Source organism: Zeugodacus cucurbitae, chromosome 4 (assembly GCF_028554725.1).
Source record: "Zeugodacus cucurbitae isolate PBARC_wt_2022May chromosome 4, idZeuCucr1.2, whole genome shotgun sequence".
In the NCBI taxonomy this organism is placed as follows: Eukaryota; Metazoa; Arthropoda; class Insecta; order Diptera; family Tephritidae; genus Zeugodacus; species Zeugodacus cucurbitae.
The window spans coordinates 62,832,684-62,854,685 of NC_071669.1; the positions used below are offsets into that span (position 1 = coordinate 62,832,684).

At 36.9% G+C, this 22,002-nt stretch overlaps 7 protein-coding genes across 7 annotated transcripts; 3 read left to right on the top strand and 4 right to left on the bottom strand.

Annotated features, from left to right (window-relative positions):
• Nucleotides 1–2,320: 2,320 nt before the first annotated feature.
• Nucleotides 2,321–3,016, bottom strand: LOC128921720 (fork head domain transcription factor slp1-like). The gene has a single exon (XM_054229884.1). The coding sequence runs from the start codon at nucleotides 3,014–3,016 to the stop codon at nucleotides 2,321–2,323; it is 696 nt and encodes a 231-aa protein (XP_054085859.1).
• A 1,632-nt stretch (nucleotides 3,017–4,648) lies between these two features.
• LOC128921721 (forkhead box protein I1-like) lies at nucleotides 4,649–5,344 on the top strand. The gene has a single exon (XM_054229885.1). It carries the CDS (start codon nucleotides 4,649–4,651, stop codon nucleotides 5,342–5,344), a length of 696 nt encoding a protein of 231 aa, XP_054085860.1.
• Nucleotides 5,345–7,122: 1,778 nt separating this feature from the next.
• On the bottom strand, nucleotides 7,123–7,713 carry LOC128921722 (fork head domain transcription factor slp1-like). The gene has a single exon (XM_054229886.1). The coding sequence runs from the start codon at nucleotides 7,711–7,713 to the stop codon at nucleotides 7,123–7,125; it is 591 nt and encodes a 196-aa protein (XP_054085861.1).
• Nucleotides 7,714–9,318: 1,605 nt separating this feature from the next.
• Nucleotides 9,319–10,014, top strand: LOC128921723 (forkhead box protein I1-like). Its single transcript, XM_054229887.1, has one exon. The coding sequence runs from the start codon at nucleotides 9,319–9,321 to the stop codon at nucleotides 10,012–10,014; it is 696 nt and encodes a 231-aa protein (XP_054085862.1).
• A 3,985-nt stretch (nucleotides 10,015–13,999) lies between these two features.
• On the bottom strand, nucleotides 14,000–14,506 carry LOC128921724 (forkhead box protein fkh-2-like). The gene has a single exon (XM_054229888.1). The coding sequence runs from the start codon at nucleotides 14,504–14,506 to the stop codon at nucleotides 14,000–14,002; it is 507 nt and encodes a 168-aa protein (XP_054085863.1).
• Nucleotides 14,507–16,950: 2,444 nt separating this feature from the next.
• LOC128921725 (forkhead box protein A2-like) lies at nucleotides 16,951–17,664 on the bottom strand. The gene has a single exon (XM_054229889.1). It carries the CDS (start codon nucleotides 17,662–17,664, stop codon nucleotides 16,951–16,953), a length of 714 nt encoding a protein of 237 aa, XP_054085864.1.
• A 1,655-nt stretch (nucleotides 17,665–19,319) lies between these two features.
• On the top strand, nucleotides 19,320–20,015 carry LOC128921726 (forkhead box protein I1-like). The gene has a single exon (XM_054229890.1). The coding sequence runs from the start codon at nucleotides 19,320–19,322 to the stop codon at nucleotides 20,013–20,015; it is 696 nt and encodes a 231-aa protein (XP_054085865.1).
• Nucleotides 20,016–22,002: the final 1,987 nt, after the last annotated feature.

A 22,002-nucleotide genomic window follows, 5' to 3' on the forward strand; every position in this document is an offset into this window, starting at 1 on the left:
CATCTCTGCTCCAAAGAGTTTGATGATGTCAAAATAACGTCGAATGCCTTGTCAAAAAATCAAGGTCAGGAAAAAGGATTATAGCATTCGAAAGTGATATAGAAGTTAGAAAGTCTATTGTCCTTAAGTCAAGTATGGCGAGAACAATGGAATTTTAAACAATAGAAAATAGAAGCTCTGAGATAAGTCACAAATTACTCCGGAAAAAGGTCATCACAGGTAAGAAAATGACGCGTAGCAATATCAGTTGTTCTGCAGATGTGGCAAGTAACAGAGTGACACTTGACACACTAAGAACGTTATAGATGATCAAACTAGCTTATAACACTTTTAAATTATCCTACTATTTTAAAAAATGTCCATGACATAAAACGAAATATATGTTAGAATTTATATTTCAATGACTTTACATTTTGAGATGATATAAGATTATTCACCAAGAGAATTATTGATTCATAATTTCATATTCTTACACTAAATTTTTCCTGCATTTGAATAGCATTACTTTAAAAAGCGTTAAAAATTGTATCTTAATCTTAATTATCTCAAGTGTTCAGTTAGCTTTTCATGAAAAGCTGGTGAGATTCCAGCGCCATCATCAATTTAATAAGGCCACCATTTAGCATAAGCCGGCAGTTTTATCTTCTTCCCCACTCTTTTGGTGATTTCAAATATCTTATTAAATAGGAAAAAGTGCATGTTTGATGTTTTCAAAATTCTGTTTGAAATTTCAATAAAAAACACATGACTGTTGAGCTATCCAAACACTTGTGGATTTATTTCGCTTTTCAAAGTTCGTAAGGTTCTGAGTTTGAATTTGTTACGGTATATATATATTTCTGATGTATGTTAAAGTTGTACCTTGTATCCTTTATTAATTTTGGAAATCTAGATTTGGTTGGATTAGTCTGGTAGATCACACATATACCACTTTTTGTCCTTCGCAATATCAGATGAAGTGCGGTCACATAGTCTATAAGGAGTAGTAATCCTTCTAGAATGTCAGCGCTTAATGTGACTTTTAAAGGTTATATGGTCGCACTAACTATACCTCCTTCAGTCTATCACATTTTAGAAAATGAGAGAAATTTTCATTCCACGTTTGGGTTTGTACCAACAAAGAGGGATCCATAATACGTTTAATACCGTCATCACAGACCCATTCCACAAATTTCTTGGAGTTGCTAGCTGTCTTGAGAAGCACAAAACATTAACAAAAAAAAAAAAAAAAAAAAAAGATAATAATTCTGGTGGCGGGTGATTTGCGCCAGACTCTTCCAGTTATTCCTGGATCAACTGTTTCTGACAAACTAATCGCATGCCAAAAATCATATAATTTGTGGCGACACATAAAGAATTGCCAATTAACAACTAACATACGAGTGTTTTTCAACAATATCAAACTGCAATTGTAGAAGCGGTTGGAAATGGTAGGAAATGGCAGTTGACACCTCGACGGATTAATAATAATGTTTACATACGAGTGTTTTTTCAACAATATAAAGCTGCAATTGTAGAAGCGGTTAGAAATGGTAGGAAATGGCAGTTGACACCTCGGCGGATTAATAAAATTTCCAACAGATTTCTGTCACTTCATGGACTATAAAGAGGAGCTTTTCCTGACATGAAACCACAATATAATAACCATAACTGGCTGATTGAATGACCTATTTTGGTGGTAAAAAAACAAAGTTGTGGATGATCTCAATACGACAATTTAGGATTTCATTCCAGGAGAGTTGACACAGCTACAAACCAGTATGTCCCACAGACTACTTAATATTGCCTGAATTATCCCCACACACTTGCAATTAAAAGTAGTGTGAGTTGTTATCATCTGCGAAACATAAATCAACCTCGACTTTGCAATAGAATAAGACTGGCTGTGAAGAGGGTAATCAATATCGTCATCGGAGCCAAGATTGAGCCAACTATGAAATATGCTCATTTGTTTAATATTCTGCTAAACTATATTAATTATTTCGAGCTATGAATACGTATAGTATAAAATAAATATTTCGTTCCCACATTCCACGGAAGATTTTACAAGTTATAGATTGTGACTGCGCTTTAACGAAGATTGCCAAAGATTAAGAAAAGCCTTGGCAACTTTAGCTTCAACAATACCTACACGTAGCCCACCAATACATTAAAGCCATGATGCTTCATAAGCCTCATTCCTTTCAATATGACTAAACTGCACCAAAAGAAATCGATATTTTTTCAATTTTAATTTTTCATATTTTTTTTTATCTTTTCACACTAGATATTATAAGAATACAACTAATATCACATAACTACTTTTAATAACCAGTTAAAATTAGGAAAGAACTTGCTGTCCAGTAAAAGACGCCATCTGCTGTTGGTGGAAGACAAGTCTTTGGTATATTTCTGCATATTGGTGCTGAAGTTGTTGCTGCTGCAGTTGTACCCATTGTTGCTGTAATATATGCGCCTGTTGTTGGTGGTACGAAAACCATGCATGCTGTTCCTGCATCGCCTGCATCAGCATTGCTCGCTGAGTTTCCCCTATTTCTTGTGGTGTGGGGAAATATACCGCGTTTGGGGCTGTGGGGTGTGCTACACCGTTGACTAAGGCACCTACACTAACAGAAGCAACTGCTGCTAAATCTGGACTCATGCCCCAATAGTTTCCACGTCCAGGATCATCCAAAGCACGTGGTATCTTAAGGAAACATGAGTTTGTGCTTAGCGTCTGCCGTATTTGGTTCTGCCAACCTTGCTCATCCTTTCGGAAAAAGGGAAAGTTATCACTGATCCAATTTTGTATTGCATTCAACGTCAGTTTGCCTTCAGGACTGCTTCGTATCGCCATTATCACCAACGCACTATAAGTCAAGTTCGGTCGACTTCCATGATTCTCTTCGTTCGACGACATAGAGGTATTGGGCGATAAAGACCCATCGGATGGTGGTGGTGTCAGCGCTGGATTGGTACCATCAGGACCTGCCAACAAATTTCGGATGGAGAAGCTTGAATCCAGATGTTGGGCCATTGTGGATTATTATTTGGAATGTGATGAATATACGAAGTAAAGAAGAGTTTCTAGTGATATTCTGTGCGGATGTATAAAAATGACTGATGACTTTCGCTGTGAACGTTTTCGTATTTATATGCTAAACGTCACGTCTCATCTCCAAAGAGTTTGATGATGTCAAACTAATCGTCGAATCCGTTGTAAAAAAATCAATCAGGAAAAAGGATTATAGCATTCGAAAGTGATATAGAAGTTAGAAAGTCTATTGTTATTAAGTCAATTATGGCGAGAACAATAGAGTTTTAAACAATAAAACATAGAAGCTCTGAGATAAGCCACACATCATTCCGGAAAAAGGTCATCTCAGCTGTTCTGCAGATGTGGCAGGTAAGGGAGTGACACTGACTTGAACATAGGGGAAATTCGCGTTAAGCTGAGAGTGTAATAGAGGATCAAACTATAATAGCTTTAAAGACTTAATTTTTCACAAAAAATGCCAAAGACATAAAACGAAATATAGGTTAAAATTCATATTTCAATGACTTTATATTTTGAGATGATATAAGATTATTTTCCAAGAGAATTATTGATGCATATTTTCCCTTTCTTACCTTGAAGAACATTTTATACTGCCTCAAACTAATTTCTTGGAACACTTCTGTAGCTTGCTCTCTTTAGATGCATCGAACATAATTATCTCCAAGCGACTGGAAGTCATGACATGGCTTCACAATCTCCATAAGATGTTTTGAAACAAAGAAAAGCTGTACTTGCCACAAAGGTCGGTTTTAAAGTCCATTATCCTGCTTGAGAGCCGATATGCATCGCTGTAACTTCGATTTATTTAACCAACGATGCTAAGTCACGAAATAAAGATCATGAAAGAGAACAACTGTTCTCAAAGCTATCAATTACAGCGGAAAGAAGTCAACACAGGAAAATAATGTGATCAAGGTCAGCGGAGAATCTATTGTTCTTTAAGCCTCTAACTTTTTTAATGGTCAAGCGATGTTAGCAGGTATGAAACTGACACAACTGTTACATAATGAAAGTTAAGCCTACCGAAGCAGATCAAGAGCTCAGGTAGTCGATAGATGCTTACCACATGTGCATGTTCCATATAATCCCTTTCGTGGAAAGCATTTTACTTTTCAAAGCGTTGCTTTCATTACTTATTGTTGTTGTATTGTTTAATTGTATTGTTTAAAAACTGATCTCATTTTTTCGTTAATTTTTTCTTTAGTTATTTTAACAAAAGAACCTAAGGGACAGTAGACATTTCTTAGGAATTTCAGTTCCATCTCCTGTCCTTGGTTGGTTTAAATTCTACATCGCTGTATTGCTGATATAATTACTGGTGTACCAGATTATAACCCTTGGTTTAACCTTGATTTTATAATTTGGTTTTCATATTAACTTGACTTTAAAACAAAAAACTCAATAATTCTCAGCCAAAATAAGACGAATATTGAGTCACAGTGACTCCCTGACTTTGATGATATAAATACCAAGGATTCGCAAGGATTCGTCAGCAGACAGCATTTGCATCTCATACAACACACTGCGAAACAAGCTCACTTCTTCAGCACAAACATCTTCAACATCTATCCCTCGAAACAAGTCCATACATAGTTCATCTTCTTCAGAAAAATGTCACCAATATTCGAGTCGAACTTTTCCATACGCAGCATACTCTCGAACGATGAGGACAACAAGCCAATCGACATAAGACCGAATTACACCTACTCCGCGTTGGTGACGATGGCCATACGAAGCAGCCCGGAGCAGAAACTAACATTGAGTAGCATCCAACAGTGGATCATGGACAATTTTCCGTACTATCGAAAAGATCAACGCGGCTGGCAGTGCCAGATTCGTCATACGCTCACTACAAATTCCTGTTTCATGAAGATACCACGTCCACCAAGCGATCCGGGACGCGGAAATTACTGGACCGTGAACCCAGAAGTTGAGTCTATCAAGAAGAGTGCGTCACCTGGACAAGCGCAAGTCGTCACAAACGCATTTGAATCGAAATATAGCGTTAATCAAGCAATGGCACAGGGAGTACCACATCCACAAATGCCAACGGCTAGATATTTTCCAACTCCACAAGAAATTGAGCGGACGCAACAAATGATGATGGAACATGCGCTGCTAGAACAGCACGCATGGTTCTTGCATCACCAGCAACAAACGAAGCTGTTGCAACAACAATTGGTCACTCTACAACAACAGCAATATCAGCAACAGTGTGAAGAGATCTATAGGAAGATAACTTTCCATCAACAACAGTGCGCTTTTTTGTCTGCCACACATTACCCCATGTCTGAACCGAATTCGTGAGATGTACTAGTAGTTAAGCAAAATATTGTAGATCAATTCAATCTGTAAGTGATTCATACGTCACTATTTATATTATAAAATTTTGCATTAATAAATAAATTATTATTTGATGAAATCGAAGTGGTGCTCGTTTCAATGAAGATGATCGTGCCTAAAAGGGGTTCCTAATTTTTTTTTTGATTGGACCTGATAATTAAGATCAATACATTTTATTCCGTGAGAGTTATTCATGAGCTTTCGTTGAGAATTAATTAATTTTAATGCCGGCAAGTAGACCTCGAGATATCATTTCTCCAAAATTCTCACAAGTATCGTTTAAGAATTCAATCAATTTAAAAATCGAAATATTCCTCTTAAGTAACCCTTCATGGTTAAGGGTTACTGAATTTAGGTAGGTTAACCAAATGTTTATTTAAAGTATATGAGGTGTATGGGGCCAGAGGAAGTATTGACCTGATTTTGCAAAGTTTTCTGCACGGAGGCGATCCGTTAAAAGACATATCTCAATTGAAGTTCTTCAGGATATCTCAGAGAGTTACCGATAATTGCGGTAAAAAATTGGTCACTAGCACTGAGGTCCTCATGTTCGATATGAGTGGTCTTGAAAAGTTTGCAAGTATTTGTGCAAAGTTTTGTTCCGATTTCTTCACTGGTGCTTAATTTATAAGTTTACTAGCTGGCCCAGCGGAGAACTTTCTTCCGCCTTAGAGGCAATAAATGTGGAGATTTTTGGTTTTATTGAGTTATTTTTTTTATTAAAATAATATACAAATACAGTTTTTATTTATTCTCCATTCGTTATTTATTTTTGAGCATAGGTTGCACTTTCCAGTCAATCACGTTGTGATAGACGACATTTTTCGTTTTATTATCAACTTTCAAGGTTTGGCGTTTTCATTTGTTAAGGGGTTATTTAAGGTTAGGATTTTCAAAATATATATATATATATCTGAGTACACGCACACAAAATTTCATCCGATGAATATTTTCGAAGACACATTAGTGAAGGCGCGCCGACGACATGTAAAGTGCTCTCAAAACTTTAAACTCGTTTTTATCGAAACGGTGTTTCCAAAGTCGGTGAGCAAAATATTTATATTTCTTTTAGTATTTAATCGAAGGATTTCCCCATCCGATGAAAATTTCTTATTTTTATAAACAATTAAAGACCCGAATTTTGGTCGAAAATCGAAACTATTGCTTTGAGTAGCCGCCATTTTGTCAAACATTTTTTTGGCTAATTCCTTCAATCAATCACTAGATTATTTATTATATTAATGAAATTTATTTGGTTTTTGCATTTTAGATGATCCAGTCCAGAGATATCGTGCTCACCGCAAGAGGCCTCTTTTTGCGGACCTCTGCAAAATTGGCAATATCAACGTTCACGATAGTTATTTTTGGCAATAAAAAATATGTGAATATAGATTAAGGTAGTCATAATATACCTGCCAAGTTTCAAATCAATAAACCAAATAGTTTGCTGAGAAAAAATTCTTGAACAATGCCTTTTTTTCGACCTCCTAACTGTATATAATCCGTTAATATTTATAGCGAATGCAAGACGACTCGGAAATTTAAGTCGTTTAGGCTGTGAAGAGGGTAATCAATATCGTCATCGGAGCCAAGATTGAGCCAACTATGAAATATGCTCATTTGTTTAATATTCTGCTAAACTATATTAATTATTTCGAGCTATGAATACGTATAGTATAAAATAAATATTTCGTTCCCACATTCCACGGAAGTTTTTACAAGTTATAGATTATGACTGCGCTTTAACGAAGATTGCCAAAGATTAACCAACGAAGCTGCTGGTGGAAGACAAGTCTTTGGTATATTTCTGCATATTGGTGCTGAAGTTGTTGCTGCTGCAGTTGTACCCATTGTTGCTGTAATATATGCGCCTGTTGTTGGTGGTACGAAAACCATGCATGCTGTTCCTGCATCGCCTGCATCAGCATTGCTCGCTGAGTTTCCCCTATTTCTTGTGGTGTGGGGAAATATACCGCGTTTGGGGCTGTGGGGTGTGCTACACCGTTGACTAAGGCACCAAGTGAAGCTCCGTTACCTACACTAACAGAAGCAACTGCTGCTAAATCTGGACTCGTGCCCCAACAGTTTCCACGTCCAGGATCATCCAAAGCACGTGGTATCTTAAGGAAACATGAGTTTGTGCTTAGCGTCTGCCGTATTTGGTTCTGCCAACCTTGCTCATCCTTTCGGAAAAAGGGAAAGTTATCACTGATCCAATTTTGTATTGCATTCAACGTCAGTTTGCCTTCAGGACTGCTTCGTATCGCCATTGTCACCAACGCACTATAAGTCAAGTTCAGTCGACTTCCATGATTCTCTTCGTTCGACGACATAGAGGTATTGGGCGATAAAGACCCATCGGATGGTGGTGGTGTCAGCGCTGGATTGGTACCATCAGGACCTGCCAACAAATTTCGGATGGAGAAGCTTGAATCCAGATGATGATGATGTCAAACTAATCGTCGAATCCGTTGTAAAAATATCAATCAGGAAAAAGGATTATAGCATTCGAAAGTGATATAGAAGTTAGAAAGTCTATTGTTATTAAGTCAATTATGGCGAGAACAATAGAGTTTTAAACAATAAAACATAGAAGCTCTGAGATAAGCCACACATCATTCCGGAAAAAGGTCATCTCAGGTAGAAAAATGACGCGTAGCAATATCAGCTGTTCTGCAGATGTGGCAGGTAAGGGAGTGACACTGACTTGAACATAGGGGAAATTCGCGTTAAGCTGAGAGTGTAATAGAGGATCAAACTATAATAGCTTTAAAGACTTAATTTTTCACAAAAAATGCCAAAGACATAAAACGAAATATAGGTTAAAATTCATATTTCAATGACTTTATATTTTGAGATGATATAAGATTATTTTCCAAGAGAATTATTGATGCATATTTTCCCTTTCTTACCTTGAAGAACATTTTATACGGCCTCAAACTAATTTCTTGGAACACTTCTGTAGCTTGCTCTCTTTAAATGCATCGAACATAATTATCTCCAAGCGACTGGAAGTCATGACATGGCTTCACAATCTCCATAAGATGTTTTGAAACAAAGAAAAGCTGTACTTGCCACAAAGGTCGGTTTTAAAGTCCATTATCCTGCTTGAGAGCCGATATGCATCGCTGTAACTTCGATTTATTTAACCAACGATGCTAAGTCACGAAATAAAGATCATGAAAGAGAACAACTGTTCTCAAAGCTATCAATTACAGCGGAAAGAAGTCAACACAGGAAAATAATGTGATCAGGGTCAGCGGAGAATCTATTGTTCTTTAAGCCTCTAACTTTTTTAATGGTCAAGCGATGTTAGCAGGTATGAAACTGACACAACTGTTACATAATGAAAGTTAAGCCTACCGAAGCAGATCAAGAGCTCAGGTAGTCGATAGATGCTTACCACATGTGCATGTTCCATATAATCCCTTTCGTGGAAAGCATTTTACTTTTCAAAGCGTTGCTTTCATTACTTATTGTTGTTGTATTGTTTAAAAACTGATCTCATTTTTTCGTTAATTTTTTCTTTAGTTATTTTAACAAAAGAACCTAAGGGACAGTAGACATTTCTTAGGAATTTCAGTTCCATCTCCTGTCCTTGGTTGGTTTAAATTCTACATCGCTGTATTGCTGATATAATTACTGGTGTACCAGATTATAACCCTTGGTTTAACCTTGATTTTATAATTTGGTTTTGATATTAACTTGACTTTAAAACAAAAAACTCAATAACTCTCAGCCAAAATAAGACGAATATTGAGTCACAGTGACTCCCTGACTTTGATGATATAAATACCAAGGATTCGAAAGGATTCGTCAGCAGACAGCATTTGCATCTCATACAACACACTGAGAAACAAGCTCACTTCTTCAGCACAAACATCTTCAACATCTATCCCTCGAAACAAGTCCATACATAGTTCATCTTCTTCAGAAAAATGTCACCAATATTCGAGTCGAACTTTTCCATACGCAGCATGCTCTCGAACGATGAAGACAACAAGCCAATCGACATAAGACCGAATTACACCTACTCCGCGTTGGTGACGATGGCCATACGAAGCAGCCCGGAGCAGAAACTAACATTGAGTAGCATCCAACAGTGGATCATGGACAATTTTCCGTACTATCGAAAAGATCAACGCGGCTGGCAGTGCCAGATTCGTCATACGCTCACTACAAATTCCTGTTTCATGAAGATACCACGTCCACCAAGCGATCCGGGACGCGGAAATTACTGGACCGTGAACCCAGAAGTTGAGTCTATCAAGAAGAGTGCGTCACCTGGACAAGCGCAAGTCGTCACAAACGCATTTGAATCGAAATATAGCGTTAATCAAGCAATGGCACAGGGAGTACCACATCCACAAATGCCAACGGCTAGATATTTTCCAACTCCACAAGAAATTGAGCGGACGCAACAAATGATGATGGAACATGCGCTGCTAGAACAGCACGCATGGTTCTTGCATCACCAGCAACAAACGAAGCTGTTACAACAACAATTGGTCACTCTACAACAACAGCAATATCAGCAACAGTGTGAAGAGATCTATAGGAAGATAACTTTCCATCAACAACAGTGCGCTTTTTTGTCTGCCACACATTACCCCATGTCTGAACCGAATTCGTGAGATGTACTAGTAGTTAAGCAAAATATTGTAGATCAATTCAATCTGTAAGTGATTCATACGTCACTATTTATATTATAAAATTTTGCATTAATAAATAAATTATTATTTGATGAAATGGAAGTGGTGCTCGTTTCAATGAAGATGATCGTGCCTAAAAGGGGTTCCTAATTTTTTTTTTTGATTGGACCTGATAATTAAGATCAATACATTTTATTCCGTGAGAGTTATTCATGAGCTTTCGTTGAGAATTAATTAATTTTAATGCCGGCAAGTAGACCTCGAGATATCATTTCTCCAAAATTCTCACAAGTATCGTTTAAGAATTCAATCAATTTAAAAATCGAAATATTCCTCTTAAGTAACCCTTCATGGTTAAGGGTTACTGAATTTAGGTAGGTTAACCAAATATATTATCTCCTGTCATCAAACAAACAGTCAGCGCATTCGCGTCTTGGCTCCCACGTCACTGTTGACAGTCATAACTTTGAAGTTGTAGATAATTTCGTATACCTAGGAACCAACATTAACACCGATAATAATGTCAGCCTTGAAATCCAACGCAGAATCACTCTTGCCAACAGGTGCTACTATGGACTGAGTAGGCAATTGAAAAGTAAAGTCCTCTCTCGACGAACAAAAACTAAACTCTACAAGTCCCTCATCATTCCCGTCCTACTTTATGGTGCAGAAGCGTGGACGGTGTCAACATCCGATGAGACGGCACTAGGAGTTTTCGAGAGAAAGGTTTTGCGGAAGATTTACGGTCCCTTAAACATTGGCAACGGCGAATACCGCAGAAGATGGAATGATGAGCTGTATGTGTTGTTCGACGACATAGACATAGTCCAGCGAATAAAAAGACAGCGGCTACGCTGGCTGGGTCATGTTGTTCGAATGGATGAAAGTGCCCCAGCTCTGAAAGTTTTCGATGCAGTACCCGCTGGTGGAAGCCGAGGAAGAGGGAGACCTCCACTCCGGTGGAAGGACCAGGTGGAGAAGGACCTGTCTTCACTTGGTATTACCAATTGGCGCCAAACCGCCAAAAGGAGAGATGCGTGGCGCACTGTTGTGGACTCGGCTATAACCGCGTAAGCGGTTTCTACGCCAGTTAAGAAGAAGAAGAACCAAATGTTTATTTAAAGTATATGAGGTGTATGGGGCCAGAGGAAGTATTGACCTGATTTTGCAAAATTTTCTGCACGGAGGCGATCCGTTAAAAGACATATCTCCCTTGAAGTTCTTCCGGATATCTCAGAGAGTTACCGATATTTGCGGTAAAAAATTGGTCACTAGCACTGAGGTCCTCATGTTCGATATGAGTGGTCTTGAAAAGTTTGCAAGTTTTGTTCCGATTTCTTCACTGGTGCTTAATTTATACATTTACTAGCTGGTCCAGCGGAGAACTTTCTTCCGCCTTAGAGGCAATAAATGTGGAGATTTTTGGTTTTATTGAGTTATTTTTTTATTAAAATAATATACAAATACAGTTTTTATTTATTCTCCATTCGTTATTTATTTTTGAGCATAGGTTGCACTTTCCAGTCAATCACGTTGTGATAGACGACATTTTTCGTTTTATTATCAACTTTCAAGGTTTGGCGTTTTCATTTGTTAAGGGGTTATTTAAGGTTAGGATTTTCAATATATATATATATATATATATCTGAGTACACGCACACAAAATTTCATCCGATGAATATTTTCGAAGACACATTAGTGAAGGCGCGCCGACGACATGTAAAGTGCTCTCAAAACTTTAAACTCGTTTTTCTCGAAACGGTGTTTCCAAAGTCGGTGAGCAAAATTTCTCAGAAACGGCTGAAACGATCGGTCTGAAATTTTTACACAAGCTTCTTAACTATATTTCTTTTAGTAATTAATCGAAGGATTTCCCCATCCGATGAAAATTTCTTTTTTTTTATAAACAATTAAAGACCCGAATTTTGGTCGAAAATCGAAACTATTGCTTTAAGTAGCCGCCATTTTGTCAAACATTTTTTTGGCTAATTCCTTCAATCAATCACTAGATTATTTATTATATTAATGAAATTTATTTGGTTTTTGCATTTTAGATGATCCAGTCCAGAGATATCGTGCTCACCGCAAGAGGCCTCTTTTTGCGGACCTCTGCAAAATTGGCAATATCAACGTTCACGATAGTTATTTTTGGCAATAAAAAATATGTGAATATAGATTAAGGTAGTCATAATATACCTGCCAAGTTTCAAATCAATAAACCAAATAGTTTGCTGAGAAAAAATTCTTGAACAATGCCTTTTTTTCGACCTCCTAACTGTATATAATCCGTTAATATTTATAGCGAATGCAAGACGACTCTGAAATTAAAGTCGTTTAAACTCAAACGTCAGATTGGTAGGTCCAATGCAAGTCTATGCGCCATTGTCCATTCGTTCCATATGATTTTCGACATTTTGAAGATGTTAACTGTTTTAGTCTTGAATGAGCCGTACGCAATCCTTTGCCCAATGTGCCCTCTATTCTAGAAGAAGCAACTGCAACCACAATGTTGGATCTTTCACGAATAGTGGCTAAAACTAATGGCATTAGGAATGTGTTTTCAGTTCTACCAAGGACAACCAGAAAATATAAACCATCATCGAAGATGACATGCTACGAAACTTTTTGTTCTGAGAGAGCTCTGTCAAAATCCACATTTTTATAACATTGGACAATGATGCCACTACCGAAAAAATTAGATTAGCCATTTTAGAAATCACTTTTGGGAATTTTACATTTTAGACATTATTTTTAAATGCTCCTTTCTCCAGTAGGCCTATATCATTTATATACTACCTTAGATATTCTTATATACTAAGTATAAATAAGTAAGAAGATAAAAACGTGATTTTTTATACATTCATGCAACAAAATATATTAATTTATTAACATAAAATATATAATAAATACAAATATATGTGATTTATAACAAAGAATAGCAAAATAGTAGTTTCATAAAATTTAATATTATCAGTGCATTTCCTAACGGTATTACTTATGGCATCCCACCTTTTCTGACATGAGCTGTCAAAAATTTCTTCAACTCGCATTGCTACCAACTGAAAATATGAGATCAGGGGTGGGTCGGTTTGAGGAAAAATAAGAGGGTTTCGTATCATGTAATCTTTGCTACCATTTTCTTCATCAATTAGTGTATGACACACTTATTTTGTTGATGATTAAACAGGGGTACATTAATTTGTACTACTAAATTTAATTTCTGGTGATGATTGAAAATTTTTTCATTTTGCTATCAGCATTTTTTCGTTTTCATTTTTATGAGAATGTTTTTATATGGAATGTTTGTTGCGTTTTTTTTCACTGTTTACTCACGTCATGGTAATGTAATAAAAAGTATTCTGTCCCCGGTCTTAAGCTACCACCAAACCAAATTTAAGTCAAAACGGTTCAGCCGTCCTTCAGTTATGAATGGAGTAACGAACACGGCTTTCTTTTATATAATATATATTGTATATTATAAAGATTTTTGTTATATGGAAAGTACAGTGGTTGTTAAGCAGAACTACTATACAATCTTCACAATACATTTTTGTTATCGCTTTCATAAATTTCTATTCGCGTTTCAAGAACAAAAGTTTAATAATGAAAACTTTTTTATTTTTCTTGCATTTTTATTTAATTATTTTTTAACAGAAAATATTTTCGATATCACAATCAATACTGGCTTTCATTAGTTACTCTATCTTACTTACTAACTAACGAATGTCTTTTATAGTGTGAACTACTTAATATAAATTTCTTATGTGGATATTTGCTGCGAAGTCAGAAACTCGACTTGTTGTTGATGGAACATTAGTTTCTGGTATACGTCCTGATAGTGCTGCTGAGCCTGTTGTTGTTGCAGTATAAACAATTGTTGCTGCAATAGTTGTGTTTGTTGGAGATGATACTGATACCAAGCATGCTGCTCATGTAGCGCCTGTACTAACTGGATCTGGTGAGCTCCTTATACCTCGTGGGGCGTGGGGAAGTAAACCGCATTTGGAGCCTGAGGATGTGGTACACCATTTATCAATGCTCCGATCGCACTTCCATTTCCCACACTGGCAGTACGAACTGCTGGTAATTCAGAACTCAACGCCCAATAGTTTCCACGTCCAGGGTCGTCCAAAGCACGTGGCACCTTAAGGAAGCATGAGTTCGTGCTTAGTGTCTGTCTGATCTGGTTCTGCCAGCCTTGCTCATCCTTTCGGTAAAAGGGAAAGTTATCACTGATCCAATTTTGTATTGCATTCAACGTCAGTTTGCCTTCAGGACTGCTTCGTATCGCCATTGTCACCAACGCACTATAAGTCAAGTTTGGGCGACTTCCATTATTATCTTCATTCGACGACATGGAAATGTTGGGCGATAGAGACCCATCGGATGGTGGTGGTGTCAGCGCTGGGTTGGTGCCATCTGGGCCTGCCAACAAATTTCTGATGGAGAAGTTGGATTCAAGATTTTGGGCCATTGTGGATGATTGTTGAGAGTGTGAAGTTTATACGAAGTAAGTAGAATTTCAAGTGCTATTCTGTACGGATGTCTAAAAATGACTGATGACTTTCGCTCTGAACGATTTCGTATTTATATGCTAAGAGGCACATCTCTGCTCCAAAGAGTTTGATGATGTCAAAATAACGTCGAATGCCTTGTCAAAAAATCAAGGTCAGGAAAAAGGATTATAGCATTCGAAAGTGATATAGAAGTTAAAAGGTCGGTTGTTCTTAAATCAATTATGGCGAGAACTATACAATTTAAAAACAATAGAACCTAGAAGCTCTGAGATAAGTCACAAATTACGCCGGAAAAAGGTCATCTCAGGTAGAAAAGTGACGCGTAGCAATATCAGTTGTTCTGAAGATGTGGCAGGTAACAGAGTGACACTTGACACACTAAGAACGTTATAGATGATCAAACTAGCTTATAACACTTTTAAATTATCCACAAAAAAATGTCCATGACATAAAACGAAATATATGTTAGAATTTATATTTCAATGACTTTACATATTGAGATGATATAAGATTATTCACCAAGAGAATTATTGATTCATAATTTCATATTCTTACACTAAACTTTTCCTGCATTTGAATAGCATTACTTTAAAAAGCGTTCAAAATTGTATCTTAATCTTAATTATCTAAAGTGTTCAGTTAGCTTTTCATGAAAAGCTGATGAGATTCCAGCGCCATCGTCAATTTAATAAGGCCACCATTTAGCATAAGCCGGCAGTTTTATCTTCTTCCCCACTCTTTTGCTGATTTCAAATATCTTATTAAATAGGAAAAAGTGCATGTTTGATGTTTTCAAAATTCTGATTGAAATTTCAATAAAAAACACATGACTGTTGAGCTATCCAAACACTTGTGGATTTATTTCGCTTTTCAAAGTTCGTAAGGTTCTGAGTTTGAATTTGTTACGGTATATATATATTTCTGATGTATGTTAAAGTTGTACCTTGTATCCTTTATTAATTTTGGAAATCTAGATTTGGTTGGATTAGTCTGGTAGATCACACATATACCACTTTTTGTCCTTCGCAATATCAGATGAAGTGCGGTCACATAGTCTATAAGGAGTAGTAATCCTTCTAGAATGTCAGCGCTTAATGTGACTTTTAAAGGTTATATGGTCGCACTAACTATACCTCCTTCAGTCTATCACATTTTAGAAAATGAGAGAAATTTTCATTCTACGTTTGGGTTTGTATCAACAAAGAGGGATCCATAATACGTTTAATACCGTCACCACAGACCCATTCCACAAATTTCTTGGAGTTGCTAGCTGTCTTGAGAAGCACAAAACATTAACAAAAAAAAAAAAAAAAATAAAATAAAAGGTAATAATTCTGTTGGCGGGTGATTTGCGCCAGACTCTTCCAGTTATTCCTGGATCAACTGTTTCTGACAAACTAATCGCATGCCAAAAATCATATAATTTGTGGTGACACATAAAGAATTGCCAATTAACAACTAACATACGAGTGTTTTTCAACAATATCAAACTGCAATTGTAGAAGCGGTTGGAAATGGTAGGAAATGGCAGTTGACACCTCGACGGATTAATAATAATGTTTACATACGAGTGTTTTTGCAACAATATAAAGCTGCAACTGTAGAAGCAGCTAGAAATGGTAGGAAATGGCAGTTGACACCTCGGCGGATTAATAAAATTTCCAACAGTTTTCTGTCACTTCATGGACTATAAAGAGGAGCTTTTCCTGACATGAAACCACAATATAATAATCATAACTGGCTGATTGAATGACCTATTTTGGTGGTAAAAAAACAAAGTTGTGGATGATCTCAATACGACAATTTAGGATTTCATTCCAGGAGAGTTGACACAGCTACAAACCAGTATGTCCCACAGACTACTTAATATTGCCTGAATTATCCCCACACACTTGCAATTAAAAGTAGTGTGAGTTGTTATCATCTGCGAAACATAAATCAACCTCGACTTCGCAATAGAATAAGACTGGCTGTGAAGAGGGTAATCAATATCGTCATCGGAGCCAAGATTGAGCCAACTATGAAATATGCTCATTTGTTCAATATTCTGCTAAACTATATTAATTATTTCGAGCTATGAATACGTATAGTATAAAATAAATATTTCGTTCCCGCATTCCACGGAAGTTTTTACAAGTTATAGATTATGACTGCGCTTTAACGAAGATTGCCAAAGATTAAGAAAAGCCTTGGCAACTTCAGCTTCAACAATACCTACACGTAGCCCACCAATACATTAAAGCCATGATGCTTCATAAGCCTCATTCCTTTCAATATGACTAAACTGCACCAAAAGAAATCGATATTTTTTCAATTTTAATTTTTCATATTTTATTATCTTTTCACACTAGATATTATAAGAATACACCTAATATCACATACTTTTAATAACCAGTTAAAATTAGGAAAGAACTTGCTGTCCAGTAAAAGACGTCATCTGCTGTTGGTGGAAGACAAGTCTTTGGTATATTTTTGCATATTGGTGCTGAAGTTGTTGCTGCTGCAGTTGTACCCATTGTTGCTGTAGTATATGCGCCTGTTGTTGGTGGTACGAAAACCATGCTTGCAGTTCCTGTATCGCCTGCATCAGCATTGCTCGCTGAGTTTCCCCTATTTCTTGTGGTGTGGGGAAATATACCGCGTTTGGGGCTGTGGGGTGTGCTACACCGTTGACTAAGGAACCAAGTGAAGCTCCGTTACCTACACTAACAGAAGCAACTGCTGCTAAATCTGGACTCATGCCCCAATAGTTTCCACGTCCAGGATCATCCAAAGCACGTGGTATCTTAAGGAAACATGAGTTTGTGCTTAGCGTCTGCCGTATTTGGTTCTGCCAACCTTGCTCATCCTTTCGGAAAAAGGGAAAGTTATCACTGATCCAATTTTGTATTGCATTCAACGTCAGTTTGCCTTCAGGACTGCTTCGTATCGCCATTGTCACCAACGCACTATAAGTCAAGTTCGGTCGACTTCCATGATTCTCTTCGTTCGACGACATAGAGGTATTGGGCGATAAAGACCCATCGGATGGTGGTGGTGTCAGCGCTGGATTGGTACCATCAGGACCTGCCAAAAAATTTCGGATGGAGAAGCTTGAATCCAGATGTTGGGCCATTGTGGATTATTATTTGGAATGTGATGAATATACGAAGTAAAGAAGAGTTTCTAGTGATATTCTGTGCGGATGTATAAAAATGACTGATGCCTTTCGCTGTGAACGTTTTCGTATTTATATGCTAAACGTCACGTCTCTTCTCCAAAGAGTTTGATGATGTCAAACTAACGTCGAATCCGTTGTAAAAAAATCAATCAGGAAAAAGGAATATAGCATTCGAAAGTGATGTAGAAGTTAGAAAGTCTATTGTTATTAAGTCAATTATGGCGAGAACAATAGAGTTTTAAACAATAAAACATAGAAGCTCTGAGATAAGCCACACATCATTCCGGAAAAAGGTCATCTCAGGTAGAAAAATGACGCGTAGCAATATCAGCTGTTCTGCAGATGTGGCAGGTAAGGGAGTGACACTGACTTGAACATAGGGGAAATTCGCGTTAAGCTGAGAGTGTAATAGAGGATCAAACTATAATAGCTTTAAAGACTTAATTTTTCACAAAAAATGCCAAAGACATAAAACGAAATATAGGTTAAAATTCATATTTCAATGACTTTATATTTTGAGATGATATAAGATTATTTTCCAAGAGAATTATTGATGCATATTTTCCCTTTCTTACCTTGAAGAACATTTTATACGGCCTCAAACTAATTTCTTGGAACACTTCTGTAGCTTGCTCTCTTTAGATGCATCGAACATAATTATCTCCAAGCGACTGGAAGTCGTGACATGGCTTCACAATCTCCATAAGATGTTTTGAAACAAAGAAAAGCTGTACTTGCCACAAAGGTCGGTTTTAAAGTCCATTATCCTGCTTGAGAGCCGATATGCATCGCTGTAACTTCGATTTATTTAACCAACGATGCTAAGTCACGAAATAAAGATCATGAAAGAGAACAACTGTTCTCAAAGCTATCAATTACAGCGGAAAGAAGTCAACACAGGAAAATAATGTGATCAAGGTCAGCGGAGAATCTATTGTTCTTTAAGCCTCTAACTTTTTTAATGGTCAAGCGATGTTAGCAGGTATGAAACTGACACAACTGTTACATAATGAAAGTTAAGCCTACCGAAGCAGATCAAGAGCTCAGGTAGTCGATAGATGCTTACCACATGTGCATGTTCCATATAATCCCTTTCGTGGAAAGCATTTTACTTTTCAAAGCGTTGCTTTCATTACTTATTGTTGTTGTATTGTTTAATTGTATTGTTTAAAAACTGATCTCATTTTTTCGTTAATTTTTTCTTTGGTTATTTTAACAAAAGAACCTAAGGGACAGTAGACATTTCTTAGGAATTTCAGTTCCATCTCCTGTCCTTGGTTGGTTTAAATTCTACATCGCTGTATTGCTGATATAATTACTGGTGTACCAGATTATAACCCTTGGTTTAACCTTGATTTTATAATTTGGTTTTGATATTAACTTGACTTTAAAACAAAAAACTCAATAATTCTCAGCCAAAATAAGACGAATATTGAGTCACAGTGACTCCCTGACTTTGATGATATAAATACCAAGGATTCGAAAGGATTCGTCAGCAGACAGCATTTGCATCTCATACAACACACTGAGAAACAAGCTCACTTCTTCAGCACAAACATCTTCAACATCTATCCCTCGAAACAAGTCCATAGTTCATCTTCTTCAGAAAAATGTCACCAATATTCGAGTCGAACTTTTCCATACGCAGCATGCTCTCGAACGATGAAGACAACAAGCCAATCGACATAAGACCGAATTACACCTACTCCGCGTTGGTGACGATGGCCATACGAAGCAGCCCGGAGCAGAAACTAACATTGAGTAGCATCCAACAGTGGATCATGGACAATTTTCCGTACTATCGAAAAGATCAACGCGGCTGGCAGTGCCAGATTCGTCATACGCTCACTACAAATTCCTGTTTCATGAAGATACCACGTCCACCAAGCGATCCGGGACGCGGAAATTACTGGACCGTGAACCCAGAAGTTGAGTCTATCAAGAAGAGTGCGTCACCTGGACAAGCGCAAGTCGTCACAAACGCATTTGAATCGAAATATAACGTTAATCAAGCAATGGCACAGGGAGTACCACATCCACAAATGCCAACGGCTAGATATTTTCCAACTCCACAAGAAATTGAGCGGACGCAACAAATGATGATGGAACATGCGCTGCTAGAACAGCACGCATGGTTCTTGCATCACCAGCAACAAACGAAGCTGTTGCAACAACAATTGGTCACTCTACAACAACAGCAATATCAGCAACAGTGTGAAGAGATCTATAGGAAGATAACTTTCCATCAACAACAGTGCGCTTTTTTGTCTGCCACACATTACCCCATGTCTGAACCGAATTCGTGAGATGTACTAGTAGTTAAGCAAAATATTGTAGATCAATTCAATCTGTAAGTGATTCATACGTCACTATTTATATTATAAAATTTTGCATTAATAAATAAATTATTATTTGATGAAATGGAAGTGGTGCTCGTTTCAATGAAGATGATCGTGCCTAAAAGGGGTTCCTAATTTTTTTTTGATTGGACCTGATAATTAAGATCAATACATTTTATTCCGTGAGAGTTATTCATGAGCTTTCGTTGAGAATTAATTAATTTTAATGCCGGCAAGTAGACCTCGAGATATCATTTCTCCAAAATTCTCACAAGTATCGTTTAAGAATTCAATCAATTTAAAAATCGAAATATTCCTCTTAAGTAACCCTTCATGGTTAAGGGTTACTGAATTTAGGTAGGTTAACCAAATGTTTATTTAAAGTATATGAGGTGTATGGGGCCAGAGGAAGTATTGACCTGATTTTGCAAAATTTTCTGCACGGAGGCGATCCGTTAAAAGACATATCTCCCTTGAAGTTCTTCAGGATATCTCAGAGAGTTACCGATATTTGCGGTAAAAAATTGGTCACTAGCACTGAGGTCCTCATGTTCGACATGAGTGGTCTTGAAAAGTTTGCAAGTATTTGTGCAAAGTTTTGTTCCGATTTCTTCACTGGTGCTTAATTTATAAATTTACTAGCTGGCCCAGCGGAGAACTTTCTTCCGCCTTAGAGGCAATAAATGTGGAGATTTTTGGTTTTATTGAGTTATTTTTTTTATTAAAATAATATACAAATACAGTTTTTATTTATTCTCCATTCGTTATTTATTTTTGAGCATAGGTTGCACTTTCCAGTCAATCACGTTGTGATAGACGACATTTTTCGTTTTATTATCAACTTTCAAGGTTTGGCGTTTTCATTTGTTAAGGGGTTATTTAAGGTTAGGATTTTCAAAAAATATATATATATATATATATATATATATATATATCTGAGTACACGCACACAAAATTTCATCCGATGAATATTTTCGAAGACACATTAGTGAAGGCGCGCCGACGACATGTAAAGTGCTCTCAAAACTTTAAACTCGTTTTTCTCGAAACGGTGTTTTCAAAGTCGTTGAGCAAAATTTCTCAGAAATGGCTGAAACGATCGGTCTGAAATTTTTACACAAGCTTCTTAACTATATTTCTTTTAGTAATTAATCGAAGGATTTCCCCATCCGATGAAAATTTCTTATTTTTATAAACAATTAAAGACCCGAATTTTGGTCGAAAATCGAAACTATTGCTTTGAGTAGCCGCCATTTTGTCAAACATTTTTTTGGCTAATTCCTTCAATCAATCACTAGATTATTTATTATATTAATGAAATTTATTTGGTTTTTGCATTTTAGATGATCCAGTCCAGAGATATCGTGCTCACCGCAAGAGGCCTCTTTTTGCGGACCTCTGCAAAATTGGCAATATCAACGTTCACGATAGTTATTTTTGGCAATAAAAAATATGTGAATATAGATTAAGGTAGTCATAATATACCTGCCAAGTTTCAAATCAATAAACCAAATAGTTTGCTGAGAAAAAATTCTTGAACAATGCCTTTTTTTCGACCTCCTAACTGTATATAATCCGTTAATATTTATAGCGAATGCAAGACGACTCGGAAATTTAAGTCGTTTAAACTCAAACGTCAGATTGGTAGGTCCAATGCAAGTCTATGCGCCATTGTCCATTCGTTCCATATGATTTTCGACATTTTGAAGATGTTAACTGTTTTAGTCTTGAATGAGCCGTACGCAATCCTTTGCCCAATGTGCCCTCTATTCTAGAAGAAGCAACTGCAACCACAATGTTGGATCTTTCACGAATAGTGGCTAAAACTAATGGCATTAGGAATGTGTTTTCAGTTCTACCAAGGACATCCAGAAAATATAAACCATCATCGAAGATGACATGCTACGAAACTTTTTGTTCTGAGAGAGCTCTGTCAAAATCCACATCTTTATAA

Bases quoted from the DNA above. Each gene is read 5' to 3' on its own strand.
- LOC128921721 (XM_054229885.1), top strand. From the start codon at position 4,649: ATGTCACCAATATTCGAGTCGAACTTTTCCATACGCAGCATACTCTCG.
- LOC128921726 (XM_054229890.1), top strand. From the start codon at position 19,320: ATGTCACCAATATTCGAGTCGAACTTTTCCATACGCAGCATGCTCTCG.
- LOC128921723 (XM_054229887.1), top strand. From the start codon at position 9,319: ATGTCACCAATATTCGAGTCGAACTTTTCCATACGCAGCATGCTCTCG.
- LOC128921725 (XM_054229889.1), bottom strand. From the start codon at position 17,664: ATGGCCCAACATCTGGATTCAAGCTTCTCCATCCGAAATTTTTTGGCA.
- LOC128921722 (XM_054229886.1), bottom strand. From the start codon at position 7,713: ATGTCGTCGAACGAAGAGAATCATGGAAGTCGACTGAACTTGACTTAT.
- LOC128921724 (XM_054229888.1), bottom strand. From the start codon at position 14,506: ATGGCCCAAAATCTTGAATCCAACTTCTCCATCAGAAATTTGTTGGCA.
- LOC128921720 (XM_054229884.1), bottom strand. From the start codon at position 3,016: ATGGCCCAACATCTGGATTCAAGCTTCTCCATCCGAAATTTGTTGGCA.